The 17,125-nt window shown below is 46.0% G+C and overlaps 1 protein-coding gene across 1 annotated transcript; it reads left to right on the top strand.

Annotated features, from left to right (window-relative positions):
- The first annotated feature begins 5,998 nt into the window (after positions 1-5,998).
- LOC113479123 (OX-2 membrane glycoprotein-like) lies at positions 5,999-16,316 on the top strand. The gene is given in 5 exon segments (XM_026846843.1): positions 5,999-6,113; positions 8,040-8,189; positions 9,792-10,127; positions 15,166-15,477; positions 15,976-16,316. Coding segments are annotated over 5 exon segments (1,254 nt in total).
- The last annotated feature ends 809 nt before the right edge of the window (positions 16,317-17,125 follow it).

The raw sequence follows: 17,125 nt of genomic DNA, 5'->3' as shown, positions 1-17,125 counted from the left end.
ATTAAGCCACCCACTGTTGAGAGCTCAAGTTTGTGTTAGGTCTGCATTGCACATCTGAAACTAAGATCACCTTCAGTCTGATTTTACTTTAGGCCCACTTCTGCCAAAGGGCCAAGGCACTGGATGCCCTTCTGATCCCGAATGGGGACTTGCTGGGCAGAGGTAGTGGGACGCTGCTGTTAAGGTCACACACGCATCCACCAAGCTACCTTTGTAAGGGGTGATGCCAGAGTCACCTGCTTTCAGAAATATGACACTCCTCTGATCTGCTGCAGGACGTGACACCACTAGCCTTTAGGAGGTAGGATTTTAGTGGGCAGACACTGCAGCTCTTGTCTCTGTTTAACCTGGTCCCCCTCAACAAGAGGTTACTGGTCCAGAAATAGCTGGACCTTCCACCAGAAGTAGCCAATTCCTACCTGTCTCCTTAAACCCACCACCTCTGACACAAAACTGCAAAACCCTCAAAAAAGAAACCATCTGAGCAAGCAAAAAACCCCATCATCCTTGCTTCATAGCTGGCTGCTTGACAAAGAAAGCCCAACATCCCACTGCTTCAGTACACTGTAATTCCTGCCCTTGAGGTCTCATCCCTGGGACTCCACCAGCCACAGCTGTTCCTCACCTACACATGGGCTGATTCACCTCAAGCTGATGAACTTTACCTGCCAGTCTCACTGAAGTGAAAATTTGGGGTTATTTCCTCCACCTGGCTGCCAGTTTTCCCAAGCCTTGTGGACACTCCCCCATCTGCAGGTGCTCATCTACTTTGATATTTTTTCCAGATCTGGTTAAAGCTACTCAGGAGAGATTCTGACAGCTGAATGGTGTGTCTGCCTAAGCCTCATCCCTTAGGAATTTTGGTTTATATCAATATAAGCTGTGAATGCAGAACAAAATGCTTTGGGGAAGATTTTTGGAGATGGTACATGCCTAGAGTTTAAGATAGGAAAGAGAAGTGCTTTGGGGAGCCTTGGCACGATCACTATGGATCTGATCCCACAGAGTATTGAGCACCTTCAGGAATGCAGGATCAGGTTGGTGTGGATGGGCTGTCTGCTATGAGATAGATATAATCTTTTATGTCATAACCTGAGCTTTTCTGTGAGCCTGATTTGAGCCTGCCCTGAGCTGTGGAGCAGAGGAGCCCTTTGGCAGCTGACCCACAGTTTCTGCCTCTCACGCTGCCTGGTGAACAGCGGCAGACAGGGCTGGACCTCCCCAGACCAGAGCTTTGCAAGGATGCTGAGTCACTGCACAGAAATGTCAGTTTTTCTACAAAAAAACCCTAAACCCTCGTCATTTCTCCATCCCTCTGAACTTCTGCAAGGTCTATGATTTTTCAGAAAGACCCAGTTCTATCAGCAGCCAGGCAGATATGGCTGAGGAGTGACATGCTGCACAAACCCCATGGTAAGCTGGCGCTGCTAATCAACAGGAGATGGAGCGAGATGGGTTGCAGTTGCTCTCTGTCCTGCGAGGGCAGCTAGTTAATGCTCCCCCCATGTTACCTCTTCTGGTAGTGGTTTGTTAGAGGAGAGTTTTCGAAAGTGAGGAATGCAGGGTGTGGAGCTGCATGAGCACAGGGCATGACACAGCACCATGCCAGTGCCACCCTTTACAGCAGTGGACCTTCCTCCCCTCTGATGGGGGATATGGATCTCGACAGCTAGCAGGAATATCTACTTTATGTAAACTTTGGTCACAGTGTTCTGATTCCTCCTCCTCAAAAGCAGTCAGGAATGTTTTTAAAAGCAGCAGGACTCCCATCCGTAAGTGTGACACAGGCACTTAAAGCAATGGGTATTCAGCAAACTTGGGAGCTAAGAGCCTGGTGCTGAGACCCTACAGGCACGTGATCTCACCACTGCCACAGGTGAGGACCCACCAGCTTCATGCGGATTTTGTTGACCTTGACTCAGACTGCTTCTGAGAGCAAGGCTTTATGCTTTGGGGATTTTGTCTTTTTCCCCCAAAGCAAGGTAAAGTGGTCACGCCTTCTTAGACATTTGGCCACAGACCTGCAAGGAGGTGAGGGATGCAATCTCTTCAGAAACAAGCATAATATTTAATTTTAGCAACGAGGTGCCTCATCTGAGCTCCTTAAGATCAAGTAAGCAGTCAGGGTACAGTACTCAGAAGTTGCATGAGTTTTTCTTTGGTCTACCAAGAAGACAATGGGAAAGGGAGGGATTCTTTCTCTCTGTAGGCCTTCAAGGAAATCATGTCAATGCATTGGTTTTTTAGTTGCTTCTACTAGAAGAGGTGTTAACAGAGAGCCCTGATGACCATCCCTTGGAAGTGCAAAGACACAAACCAAGAACTTGGACAGTATTTAGCAGAAGCAAGGCTGTGATATGAATACCCAGCAAAGCAATGGCCAGAGGGGCTGGATACCTGGGTGGGAGAGCCATCCAGCACCTGCTACTCTGCAGCAGTGTAGCCTTTTGCAGGTTTTTCCTATGCCTGTGGCTAGCCAGGCCAAGCAAAACACCACTACGTACCACAACACAGCAACTTTGGAGGGCGAGAGAGCCACGAGAATCTGTGGCACCGTGGTGGGGTCCCCCAGCCCATTTAGGCCAGCTCTGGACACCCTATACAGCACTGCCAGCTGCGGTGATGGCTCTCACCCCCTTGTGTCTAGAGATCTGCCTCTGACCTTCCCCATGTTCATAATATTTAAACACATGGGGTTAGGAACCCTCCTTGAAAATCCCAGGTTGCTGTAAGATAGTCTGTGAGTTTTCACATTACAGAGCAAACCACCTTCTGTTCGCTTTAGTGAAAGAAGTCATTGCTTGAGCCAGCCAGTTTTGTTGGGGGGGGTTTCATTACTGCTACTTAAAAATTTCCAGCTATGTGACCTTATTTATCTGCTTTGTAGTGTGCTGCTTCAGGAACCCAAGCTTGTTCTGTTTGGGTGGGATAAACTCAGAAATATCCAAGTGCTTCACTATATCCAGGTAACATGGACATTTCTAATATAATTGAAGGTAAAAAAGAAATTTCTAATGTAATTTGTCCTCCTTTCTATGGGCAGCACCAAGGAGCACTGTACTGCAGAGTGATGAATCTTGCTGGAAACCCTTCCCCCAGAGCGGGCAGCGATGGCAGCCTGTTGGCTGAGCAGAGGGGCAGCCTGGCCAGTGCCCAGAAGTGCTTGCGGTCCCCTCACTGAGCATCTCTGGCACAGACAGTGCCAAAGGCAACCCACCTGTGCTAGGTGGCTCCTGCCGAGCATCCTCCTCTGCTTCACAGCTCCTCAGGAGACAATCTATTCCGAGCCACTCTTGTACATAACTGTGCTATACTTAAATATCCCATGTACAGCATTTAAATATATTGTATAATTGAATCTATTTCTATACAGTGTATGTAAAAGCTTGTCTTTATGAGACACAGTGCCAACAGGTAAGAGATAGCAAGGTGAACATCTAAGTGTCATTTTCCTGCCTGGAAACCTGGAGCAGATGACAATACTCTCTGCTCCTTGTTTTCCGCACCTGTAACACTTTTCTCCCCTCAGCAGGCTCTCAGTGTTGGGAGCCTACAGATGAAGTCACCTCCCTAAAAATCATCCTAAGACAATACTTTCTGACATACTAAGAACTATACTGTTCATCTTAATTTGCTTGCTAAATTACCTTTGTTTAATCAAAAGACTCTTCATGCTGCCTTACATGGTCCCCTAAGGCTGATTCATTGCAGGTATCGTTTATTCCTTTTTTAATAAAATCACTATCTTAGCCCTGTTGTTTAGTAATGAAAAATAAAATGGTATAGAACCTACCTTGTTTTTGGTAGGCAGTTTCCCATTCTTCCACTGGATCTCGTCACCCTTTAGTAGCCAATTTTGGTGTGGTTTCCCTGATGGCTGAATTGTTTGCTGCACTGTTGTGTTACAGAGTGAAACTCAGGGACAAAAGAGGCTCACTATCTCTCACACTGTAAGTGTATGCAGCACCCTGATATTGTGCACCTAAAAAAAACTCCAAAGCCTCCACCTCAGGCAAGCACTGATGAGTGGGGGTGGGAGAGGAAGAGGGGACGAATGGATGAGTGACGTGGTTTCCTGGGGTGCTGGCAAGGGTGTACTGGTGCTAGTGGCCTCCACGAAGTGACTAGCAGGTTGCAGCATAGACTCCCTCTAGGATCCCCTGAGTGAAACAGAAACTTGGGGTGCTCTTGTCAAGAGGAAACCGCATGACTAGACATCTGGCTCTTCTGAGAAACGATGTGACAAACTGAATGGTAAAAACCAAACACTTCAAAACCCAACAAAGCACAGGCTTTGCTACTGAAGCTTTCCAATGCATTCTGTTTTTGCTTATTCCTTTTTGACTTTTTTATTCCTTTTTCTTTCTCCTGAGCTACAAGGAAGAAGAAAATCAGAAGAACCAGATGTACAATTTGCAGGGCTGATGGCTCAGGGTGTAAGTGTGTTTCAGTTCACACATTGTAATTGTGGTAAGTTGCTGAAAAAGAAAAAAAAGTCTCTGTAAGATTTCAGGTGTCTGCAGCAATTTCATCAAAACAGAGGTAAGAAGTGTTGTGCAGTTAACTGGACAGTTTCACAACAGGTGCTGTCTCCCAGTAACGTGGTTTTGCAGATGGACACAGGCCACCATAAACTAGGTCTTGGCTAAGCAACACCACTCCTTTGTTTCTCTTTTGCACTTTGCTAGGCAGTCCCACATCAGATTTCAGTGCTGTCTGATGTAATTTGCAGTCCTTTACTGCAGTTGATGGCAGTGTGGTAGTGGAGGGAGGGAGCCCAGTTTGGGAAGTGACCACAGATCAAATACCTCCAAGTCAAACATGACCAAGGAAAAACAGCTGTGGCTGCATAAAAACTACCCTGTGCCATCTGATCTAAAACTTGTGCACAAACATGACACTTTGTCTGTAACCCTGCCCATATTAGTATCACCCACCTGGTCCTGCAGCATAACTTAGGCTGCAGGTCCTGCCACAGCCCACCCCAATGTAGTGACACAGGCTGCAGCATACGGTGGTAGATGCAGCTACTGTCTTTATCCCAGTGTACTGCAGCTCTCCAAACCCAGCTGAGATGGAGAGGGATTTGCTGGATGCAGGCATTATTTATGAACATGTTATAACTTACCAGGCCTGTTCAATAGCATTTGACAAGCTGCTTTCCAATAGTAACATCTACTACTAGTGCTGATGAACAAACCTCCAAAAGTCACTACAGTTTGGCAGTGGATTGAAACCTTCTCCCTCTGTTTTGTTCTCTTTACAGGCAGTGCTTTGAGAGGTGGCACTGAATCCTGCTGACAAGGCAGGCAGCTACATGGTTGGTAACCTCGTTTTAGAGGGTTGAAAAATTAATGGTTTAGATTGATGGTTGACAAAACAATGGTTTAGACTACAGTTTTGCCTGAGTGGCTCCCGTCAATCACATTTTCCAGAAGTTCAACTATGTTATTATTGATATCATTAGTCACTTGGTCTGTGTGGAAATGTTGTCATTTAGTGACTCTGCAATTATTTCTTCTGTGTCCTTTTTTGTTTTACTGGGAACTAGAGAGACCATCCTAGTGCAACAGAAAGCAAGGAAAGAGTATGACTCACCGGGTTTTTCAAGCAGTGGTTGCAGAACTATCTTTTGCCCAATTTATTCCCAAGCTTTCACTGGCTTTGGAAAGTGCCTGAAGCTCAGGCATGGTGTGCTGTTCTCAGAAATGAAGCCGCTGTGCAACTGAAGCAGGAGAGCATGGAACCTGACTGACAAGCAATCTGACTGACACCAGCAGTCAATGCAAAGACAAGCAGATCAGGAACTGTCTGAATAAATGTACTTAAAGATGCTCTCACAAAATTGAAATAAGTGGTGTGGTTAATGAATTGACCTCATATTCCTGCCTACCTTATGTTTGAAGCTGATTAGCTGCTGATGTTGGCTGGTCCCTGGAGGAAGAGGACATCAGAAAGAGATGCTGCAACAGTCAAATGGGCTTGCAGAGATGCAGGGATGTAGCCTGGGAGGGAGGTCCCTGTATCGCTGGGTTCCATGTGGTGTCAGCAGCAGTCAAAGGTGAAGCAGAGCCTGGAAGAAGCAGCCAGTGTACATGGCTCTTTAGCACCAGGCAGGGGATGCTGTTAATAATTTAAAGACAACACATTTTTCCAACTGCAATACCCATCTCTATCTTTTTCTTGGATGTCGCTAAGACTGAAGGTTTACTCTGAATGAAAGCTGTTTGATGTAGCAGCACCAGGTTGGAAGATTAGACTATTTCTGATGAAATTTAAATTGTTGAAGCTGGCAAAAACATTTCCTATGAGCTGAAAAATACATCGACTTGGCTTGCATTTTTAAATCAAGTGCAGTTCCTTTTGTGATCACTAGGTGGCGAAGTTCAGCTAGGAGGACTTCAACAGTGTCTGCAAGCTTGTGGAATATTCTGTTAAACTTTAGTCTCAAAATTGAAGCAGAGCTAAGGTAACGGCACCAACAAATCCTGGAATTAATATTTGCACAGGTCACTTGTACCCTGCTAGGAGGCTTTGGTGCAAAAGGACACGGTTTCAGCAAATCTTCAATGTTTTTTTTCAGTTTTGGATGTTTTGAGAGGCTGACAGTTGGAAATTAAATGTTTGCTTGTGAATCTCCTTTTCAAGGCTGGTAGTTTTCCCTCTGACTTGGTCCAGAGCCTGTTGGAGCTATCTGCATTGCTTAATATCTGTAAAATGGTCTGCAAACCCCACAAGAACCATTATTCACTGATTTCACATTTTGGTCAGAGCAGAATGCCCTTCCAGAAATCTTTCAAGAAAATGCAACTATGAAAATAACTCAAGGAAAGGAAAATGAGCTGTGATACCTCAAAGTTACAAGACAATAGCATGAAGCAGTTGCAGTTTGCAGAGTGACGGGAACAAATTACTGAACCTACTCGAAAACTCATCTAAAATGTTTCTTTAGAGGAATAGTGATACTGGAGCTGTTTCTGTTTTCAGATAATTAATTACCACGTGGGAGGAGAGAAGGAACTGTGTATGTGTAAGCATGTCTGAGAATCTTTTTTGTCATGTTATGATGTGAGCCTGTCGGCTTCTCCCAACCTATTTGCATGATTCAAGGTTAATCTCTGCAGCAACTCAAGAAAACATTTTTTAATGCTATCATAGTCATGTGGAGCAGTAAGAATTTGCAGAAATGTAAGTCATCTAATCAGGAAGCAGAAATCCGTACAAGTTTGTTAGCAAATGAGGACTTCACAACCTGTGGGCTGAAGTTTTTGCTTGTTTCAGCAATGGGAACACAGCTGGCAGAAAGAGAGACACACAGGCGTAAAAATGACAAAGCAAAAAAGGCACGAAAACAATGACTCAAAAGGGCTCTGTGAGCTATTTTTATATCATCTCAGTTGAAGGCAGAGAGGAAGGGGTGTGCTTGAGGGATGGCAGCTCTATATTTCCAAGGAACAGGTGTGGGGAAGTAGCATGGACCTGTAGATATGGGGGTTACCTCAGTGGAGGAGAGGGGAGACCAAGTCTCTGCTTTTTCCCTGAGGCAACATGTGTTCTATGCCCTTGGTTGGGCACTTGGCTTGCTCTGATCTCCTTACCTGGGTAAAGAGTTGTGTTACCGCAGCATCATCAGCTTCTGGGTCTCCACTGATTAACATGTGGGGTGCAGACCCCTAACTGGGTTCTCTGAGTTACATGTTGGGGACATTTGTACTACTTATTGCAGCATGACTATTGACCTGAGCTCCTTTCCCTGAGCTCAGGTCAAGACCAGGGTGGCCCACAGATATTGGGTGCTCAGCCAGCTTAGAAATCTGGGCTTGTGTTTAGGCTCTTACAAAAACCTAACCTTATGGAAAGGGCGCTTGTGAAGAACCCAGCCTTGTAACCCGTTACACCTGCCCATCTAGCAGCCCAGCTGGGAAATCTTCAGTTTGTGGCTCTGACTTTTGTTGTCACGTCCCCTGAAATTTCTGTTATTCAGCTGAGTGCTGGAGGGCCAGGAGGTTTTTACGAGATGCCTGTTACCGTATGTGCAGGGAGGGGGAATGTCCCTTCAGTAAGAGCGAAGTGTATAAAAAAGGGGAAGCCATGCTCAATGGATCAGTCACTCGCTCATCTCACTGAGCACACAGCTAAGATGATGGTTGCTTGTCTGCTCTTCTCCAGCATCTGGACCATTGCATCAGGTAACTCCCTTGTCTGTCTGTCTGTCTGTCTCGTTACTGTGATGGCATTATGGACCTCGGTGGCCCTGCCAGCCTGCTGCTGTGCTGCTGGGTGCTGAAGTCCCTGCCTGGCATCCCCCCGGGGCCATCCCAGTGGTGGGTGACAGGGCACTTGTGGCACTGCAAGTGACTGCACTGCTCACATGGGGCTTCAGACATGTCACTGCAGGTTGTGCTGACAGCATCCTCTTCTTAATTTACCATCAGTGCATTTATAAGCTGCAGACAGATGTATGAATTTATTGCAATTTGCAGATCATAAACAAGGCAAATGTCCAAATGCTTCCAATGACTCATGTAAATGAAGCTTGATTCCATCTCCTGTGGTGGCTGGGATTTGGGTCAGAGTATGACACTAATTTGCTATAGCCAGAAAATTATTTGTAGTGATGGACATGGTGCTTGTAGGTGTCTGTTCAGGTCACTACAAGTGTGGGTGTGTTTGGTTTTGTAATTAAAACTCAGGCAGAGAAAACTGGATTTGTTTCAAACTAACTTCTCCAGTCATGGTTGGTATTCTGCCTATGGCACTACTGAGCTCTGAAAAGCAAATGACTGCCAGAGCTTCGCAGCTGGCTTCTTGGTCTCTGGCAGAGATTTGCCTGGCTACAGCCACATCCACAGAGAGGGCAGGACCTGAGAGAGCTTTGTCAGGTGGGTTAGCCAAGTGTACCTCTGGGCACTGCAGCCACACTCACCCAAACTGAATTATATGTTTTCAGTGCTGTAACTGTCCCTGCTGCTATGTCCCTTCCCATGCTGATGTACACAAATAAACTTTAAAAAACTGTTATCCTAAGAGGTCTGCAGAGCTGAGCTGTCAAACTGGGAGTGTTCATTTTGCCTGCGAGTCTCCTTAATATTTTTTCCACATGTGTCTGTGAATTGTCAGAGGAGACTCATTTTTTTGTTTTTCTTTTCCCTGGAGATCTTTAATATCATGGCATTTATGCTATGAATGTTTTCGGTCTGTGGGTGTTCAACATGGTCTCAGCTGTTTCCCAGCTGCATGGCCTGAAGTCTGAGATAGGAGGATGGATGCAGTTTGCCTCTGGTCCTCCCTACCTTGATTTTTCCTTCTGGTTTTCTGTTCTCTTGTCAGTCTCAGACATGTGGATACATGTAATAGTTTTTAGCAGCTTTACTGATTTGCTTCTTTCTGCACCACGGGAGGGCTTAGAGAGCAGTAATGCACTGATGGCCATTTGGTTTTTAACACCGCCGAATGTTTAGGGAACCTCTCCATGGGTGTCCATGGGATAAGAATCTTAGTAGACGGAAATAAGTCACTCCTGACACCAGAACTACCCTTCTCGGTGGCACTGTCTGCAGCACAGGTATCAGGCTGGTGAGATGCTTTGTGTGAGGGTTGTCAGGTACAGAGAACCTCTCAGAGCAATTCTTTCAAGCTGAATTTTCATTTTTTCCCTGGATGGAGGGGCAGAGACCCTCCAGAGCTGCTCTGCTCAGGAGTGAGGGTGAGGGTCTGGACGGAGCTCTGCTGGGGTTGGGTTGCCAAAAGATGGTGGGAAATGCTGAGTATGGCACCTGCTTCTCCCCCAGGCTCCGTGCAGGTGATGCACAGAAAGGTCCAGTCAGTCCGAGCAGGAGGAAATGTTACTTTTTCATGCCGGTCAGTCACAAAAGAAGATGTGCTACAAGTGACCTGGCAGAAGGAGACAGACGGGGCTGAAGACAACATAGCAACTTATAGTATGATAAATGGCCAAAAGATAGCAAAGGGCTATGTCGGCCACGTGAGCTTTTCCCACAGTGAGTTACAAGCCTCGTCCATCTCCCTTCATGGAGTCACCCTCCAAGATGAAGGATGCTACAAGTGCATCTTCAACACGTTTCCCTCAGGGGCTGTCACCGGCAGGATGTGTCTCAAGGTTTACGGTAAGGCATCATAATTGCTTACAGGCTATCATCTGAGATCAAGTTGTTTTCCCTGGGAAAAGCCTTCCCTAACCACTGGTCATTACTAAATTGCTGTGGCAAAGGTGGCTCATCTTTCTCTCTGGCTCTTCTTTCCTCTCTGGTTTTACCTCTGATGGGAAGTCAGTGTTCAACAATTCTTTACTTTTCTTCCCCTTTAAGTCAACAACAGAGCGATCCAAAAAATGACGCGTAACACATGACTTCCTCCAAGTTTCCCTGGCCGTGTACTGTGTTGACAGCTGGCCTGCCACACTCCTCTGCTTCCTTTCGCTGCTGTCACCTCCTAAGCCTGGAAATCAGGCACTGTTTTCTTACTCTGCCTTCAGTCTTAAAGAAATTCAAGGTATTCAAAAGGCTGAGAGGCATATGCATGACGAGAGTATCTGGAAGATGTTTTTGAAGCTTTAGTAAAAATGACAATAGTTAGGCTGGGGTCAGGAAAGGGTTAGGAAAAAAAAAAAAAAAAGCTGAAATACAACACTTGTGGACTTTCCCACATGAACATCTTGTGCTGGTCAGCATCGATTAGATTCAAGAAGATAGTTAAAACACAGCATGAGCCGAGGCAGCAGTATTGTCAGTGTTGCCAGCTAGCAAGTACAAGCTGAAAGAAAAACAAATAGATGTACCCAAGAGTGAAAAGCTGTTTACCTTTTGAGGGAGGGTCTTGGTTTTCTGCCAGTGAGAAAGCTGAGACATTAAACATGCCCTGAAGACACCCTGTTGCCTCCTGACTTTCTCATTGGTGACTCTGCTGTGGGGACACTGGCCAAAGGTCATGTCCCATGTGGAAAATATTGGTGTCTGGAGCCTGCCACTGGTGGCATGATCCTTGCAGAGTATTTTGTTTATCCCTAGTACTTTCTGTTGACAAAGACACAGACACGTATGCCCACACATGTACCCATGTGCCAGGAGTCCTCTGCATGGAAAAAAAAGATGCCCCTGGCTTATAGGGGAAAGATGACTTAAACAATAGGGGAAAGCGGGGTGAGGGGAAATACAAGGGAAAACCAAGCCTGGGACAAAAGTTCTTTTTCTTCTCTCTTGGAAAAGCTCCTAGAGCAGAAAAGAGAAATTAGGAGAAATTTACTCAGTATTTCAGATATGAAGAGGAAGGTGTTCCTAAAGATACACAGCCCTGAGTCATTTAGAGGCTAAGCACTGATTATACATTACAGGAAAACATGGAAGTGCCTTGCAGAGGGATTCCATTCTTTTTAATCGTGTAAATCTAAACACAGACTTAGATTTGCTTTGTTTTGTTGTTTCCTTGGTTTGTTATCCAAGTGGGGGAAATATTTCCCAAAGTCATGAGCCTTGTGGCTATGGTTCATACTTCACCAGAGCACTACTTTAAAAAAAAAGTTTTTCTGCTGCCACACACACTCCTGCAAGCATCTCTTCCTGTGCCTCAGATGAAAACCCATCAACTGAGAAGGGTTTCACTTTTCTCGTGGGCAGGCGTGAACCCTCTGCTCCCGCTGCACTGGCACAGGCCCAGGGGCCGCTGCCAGGGGTCAGCTCATGGGGGCCACCGTGCCCTCCCTGAAATGCGCTTTATCCAACCTGGCCTCATGGGTCACCATGTATAAACTGTTTGGCACTGTGACAGAAGATTTTGGTTCACATATGGTGTATTTCATTGAAGCTAATTTATGCAATGCTACTTAAAAGCCACAGTCTTACTCCCTTATTCCCCAACTCATAACGATGGGAAGAACTTGTTTGAAGAAGCCCAGAGGATTCCCCGGGGTGGAGCATGAAGCCAGCAGGAATCTCCCAAGGCTCAGGGATTCAGGGCAAGGTGAGCAAGATGGAGTCACCAGCTGAAAATGAAAAGCTGCCATGTCTTTGCCCTCCAGAGGGGACTGCCAGGGAGTTTACAAGCTGGTAATTGCCCAACTGCAACAGCCTTTGCAAAAGGGGCTCTTCCAGGACAGGCACCGTCACTGTGTGACAAGGGGAAGTGAAACTGCGTAAGAACTGGGTATAACACTCTGTAAAAAGAAACAGGTATGTCTGATGGAATGTCAGACCTGCCTGGCTGAAAACAGAACACCCGAGAAGCAGCAGAAGTTTCCTACCTTGTAGCCAAACACATTTTGGAACAGAATAGTTTCAAGTAGGCTTAGTGGGTCTTTTATGAACAGCCTGCTCACCTTGCCCCTCTGTTTTTCTTTGGAAATGTTTTGTCAACTCTCACCACTAAAGAGAATGAGAATGAAACTCAGGAAGGGGATCAAAGAGAGGAGGTTATGCTACACAAGAATAGGCAAGACTTGCAGAGTCACAAAATTCCCTGGGCATTTGCTGGGCCATCTTCAGAGACCTTCTGCCTTCATTGTAGATGACACTGTTCACCTGGAAGTCTTGAGCACAGCAGAGAGGTGCCATCACAATTCTTAGATAAGGAAACTGAGGCACGGTGTTGCTGGTAAACACCCATAGGTTTAGAAAAGGTTTTCTGTCATCACAAGACATACTGTAATTCCTAAAATTATTCTACCAGTCTCTCTGAGACCACTGTCAAGCCTTCAAACATTAAAAGTTCATCATGACCTGACAGTCCCCCTTTATTTACAGAAGACCATTACAGATAAGCAAAGCTGATATACTTCGCTGGGAAGTCCCTTTTTCAAATCCTTGGGAAGACTGCCACAGTCACAGAATTAGGGAACAGTTGCATTACTGCTCTGCAAGAGCTACTAAAAGAAGTACTTGCATACTGACTCTCCTGCGGTACTTCTTCACTGGAAGAAAATATTTAGATGAAAGGCAAAAGAAGTGGTTATTTTAAGTGTATGTGTCAAACACCACCAGCAGGCATATGCTAACAAACAGCATAGCAGGATTTCACTGCAAAAGCAAGCACTTACACATTTCGAATGTGCATCTATTACGGACACTTGCTAATGGGAAGCTCAACCCTACAGGATTTTTTCACATGATAATCATTCCTTGGGATCCAACGTGAGAAGAGTGAGGGTTGCTTAGAAGAACAGCAGGTGTGGAGCGCATGTGTTTCTGCCAAGATACTGAGCAATTTTTCTCATCCCCTCTGGAAACCTCTGTGACAGCTTTCCTTTACTACTTTTGGATGTTGCATCTAATATTTGAAGTTAATGCTGTGGGTGGATATGCTATTTTTATGCATCCCGTGAGTGAAAGAAGAAGTTCAGAGGTCATTTATTAATCAAAACATAAACTGTTTATGACACTTGTCTTTTCGTACATGGGAGATTTTAAGAAATTCCAGCTGAAATCCCCCTGCACTTTTTGTTGCTCTCAGAGAAACACTAGTGGATTTAATCAATCCTGTGGGGTTTGAGTTTCTGTCTATGGGTGATGCAAAAAATGAGAAATACACTTTTTAAAGGCAAAAATGATGATATAGAATGTCTTGCTTCCACTCTCTGGCAGTTATGGCTTGGAGGATCCAGACAACCTTGTGAGGTACATCTGGAATTGTACCAGGAGGTTATAGGCACCGTTATGCATCTGACACAAGCTTTTTCTCCCTTTCACAGGATCATTTGGTGTCTGCTACACTTCATTCATAAGCAAATCCTTGTTTACCTCCTAAAAGTAAAAAAGAATAATTTTTTTTCCTAAGAAGAATAAACTGATTTTTTTGTTGCTGTTTAAAAGTAGGATCAATAAATGATAGTGATATGTTTGCTAGTGTTGGGGCAAAAATTAATTTCAGCATAAATATTGTGCTGACCATTGATTATTATTTTTGCTATGTAAATAGTAACATGTAGTACTACTATATATAGTAATAGATACTTCTTTAATTAGAGAGCATTCATACTGACTCAAACTTGAATGAAACTAGAATTACCACTGCACTTAAATGGTTAAAAAAAGTAATATTCTCAGAAACAGGGACCTAGAAGTAGAGTGTGGTTTGGACCCCTGTGCCATCTGCACAGGCATGGAAGTAGAAGGCAGGCTGGTGAGCTGCCATACAGAAACCTGGGGATTGCACTCCCAAACAGAGCTACATGCATTTAGAGATCTTGGCCTGAGCAAACTGAGCTAATTAGACTGGGTCTGAGCAGGAGCTTGGACTAGATGACCTCCAGAGGTCCTTTCTGACCTAAATTATGGCATGATTTTACAGCCAAAGAATAAATAAGTGATTTTTGCACAGGGGATAGACGTGTCCCTGTGTGTTCAGATCTCCCCTGGAATTCTAATCAAGTTGAAGACAGTTTCCTGCACTCCTTTCTTTATTCCTTTCAAATACTGTTTGAATAAATAGGAATCAACAAGCAGGCTTCACATGAGTGAGTAAGCATGAATGATGTCTGTAGTTCATCCTTCTAGCTAAGAATAAATGTGACAGCATCCACAAATCCTCTAGGGTGAGAAGGAGTTCAGAAGAAATGATCTTTAATGAAGGTTTTGAGGGGTACCATGACATTCTCAAAACCCGACACTAGAGGGAAGTTGTACAAGCACAAAGCCTCCACAGGTGAAATCCTGTGGTGTAACCCCATACAAATTCGCTATTACTGTCTTGCATACATAGATGCACTTAGCCCTTTGGTCCACAAGTTTACTTATCTCAAACAGCAGTAAAGCTAATCCTGCAGATACATCTAAGGGAAAAGATCAAGAATCTTGACTCACTGAAGCAGTTCAGCCCTTTCAGAGGGAGGAGGCCATGTGGTTTTATGGTTTTACTACCTGTTGCTTTTTACTTGCCCATAATCACCACTTCTCGGTTGGGATGCAGCAGTTCTGCCATTAATAACAGAATTGAAACAGGATGCTTCTACTCTTTTATCCTTTGGGATTTTTTCCAAGCTCTTCTTTTCCAAACTGCTGCCTGATCACTTTCATGCTTATTTGTCACTTTGGGGGTGGCTTTGTGGTGTTGGGGAGGGAGAGGCAAGATTATCCTCCAAGACATCTGTGATAAACACAGATGCTCTTTGCTCAAACATGAGCAGAAAGTAATGGATTTTGTCACTGTGTTTTATAGCCATCTTGGACCACAGAGTGGAGGCTAAGCTCATACCCAGTCCAGACAAAGCTGAGAACTCTGAGAAACTAGTGGGGATAAGCTGCTCAGCAACAGGGAAACCAGCTCCAAAAATCACCTGGCACCTTCCCAGCATCCTGCAGCAGAAACCAAAGGAGTACCACATCAAGCTTGGCAACCAGACTGTAACTGTCATCAGCAATTTCACTCACACCCACTCCAAAATCCTCCACGAGTACCCCATCGCCTGCATGATCCAACACCCTTCTCTAAATGTGACTCTGGTCCTGCCCACAGACAGCCTGGTGCAGGGTCAGTATGAAATCCTGTTCCTGTCCTGGAGTAGGGAGGAGAACATGAAACACCTGGGGTAGATCAGGAAACTCCTCAGAAGGTTGGGAGCAGGTGGAGAAGGCACCTGGAAGAGCAGCCAGGGCTGGGTTTGGGAGGGATGGAGGAGGTGTCGAGGACCATCCAGACTTACTGCTCACCTGCTCCACTACACACCATGATGTGCTCCAGCTTCCCTGCCACTGCAAAGGACTTGCAGGGTTTCCCTGTCAAGTAGCCAGACACGAACAAGACATGCTGGCTTTGGGTAGGTTGGAGGGGCTGGGTGCTGCATGCCTGATGGCAGACCCCAAGCACAGGTCTGCTGGTGGTTCCCCTTGTGTGTGTGCTGGCATGTGCTCCCAGTGCCCCTGTCCACTCCATCTTACCCAGGGCACTGTCCAAGGGATGTCTGAAGTGGCTTGGGGGTGGTTTTATTTTCTCCATGCACTAACTGAGTACCTGTTGCTTTCCCCACAGATCCGGACAGCAGCGTGGCACCGGCCACTGTCATTGCAGTGGGGGTGCTGGTCCCCCTGACTGCTCTTCTCCTGCTCGGCTGCCTCTTCTGCTGCTACCTCAGGCACCTACGTGACCCGGAGAGAAACCCAGCCTGGCCGTGCTGGGTAGGTCTGCCTTTCCCCAGGGTGCTGCAGGGCTCACCCCCACCAGTCACAGGGCTTGACAGCGGGGCTCGGCTGTGCCCGGCCACCCCAGCAGTGGCTGCGTGCTGCCCAGCCCAGGCTGTGTTGGAGAGGCATGAAGGGATTAGTCCCCAGCCAGATGGCTGGGTAGCAGCATGCTGGGAAGGGGAAACCTGAACGTGCTTAGCCAGGCCCATAGGCATCCAACAGCGATGACAGCTAGAAAACATTCACTTTCTCAATGACAAGGCATTTTGCAGGGGAAGCATTGCTCTGTTACTGATTTGTGCACAAAATAGTTGTGCAAGCAGTGGCTGTACTCATGCACGATTCTTCTAAAACAACCACCCTTCAGCATGGCCAAGGCAGCTCATGGAGGAAGCAGATTTGAAGATGTGTCTCAAATAAAATGGGGTTTAAGGGGAAGAGTGTGCCTCCGTGAGGAAAGCCCAAGGCACTGCACTGCAGCAGGGGCTGAGACGCTGCTGGTTGTCCTCTGAGGCTGTCCTGACACAGGGGGTGAAGGATACAAGCTTGAGGTGAGGGTAAACTGAATGAGGTGGCATTGCTTCAGAAAATCGTAGCACAGTTTTGTGCTGAAGGCACCTCAGCCTCCTCCTGGAATATGCCTAGAGTGTGTACCCTGACTTCTGATGAGTGTTTTGGAGAGAAAGAAGCAGTGGGAGGAAATGTGATATATGTCTTCTGTGGGCACCATGCTTCTAGGTCCAAGCTGGAGCCTGCTGGAGGGGTTGTGAGGGGAAAACTTTAGTCTCCCCTCACACAGAGATTTACGAAGACCCATTTGGTAACACAAGTAGCCAGGATCTTTACCCTCGCACTGAAAACTTCCATGTATTTTGAAGAAGGAAAAAAACCCCAAACACCTCTCTTCTGTTAGGTCCTTCCTGCCTGTACCAAGCCCAAGAAGTGTGGGCAGTATGGAGCTGCAGGCAGGTGGGCTCCCATGGTGCCCCCCCATCCCC

The sequence above is a fragment of the Athene cunicularia genome (genome assembly GCF_003259725.1).
Source record: "Athene cunicularia isolate RWA chromosome 1 unlocalized genomic scaffold, athCun1 chr1_part1, whole genome shotgun sequence".
NCBI lineage: Eukaryota > Metazoa > Chordata > Aves > Strigiformes > Strigidae > Athene > Athene cunicularia.
The sequence above is the reverse complement of the archived record's forward strand: the minus strand, read 5'-3'. Positions and strand labels throughout refer to the sequence as shown.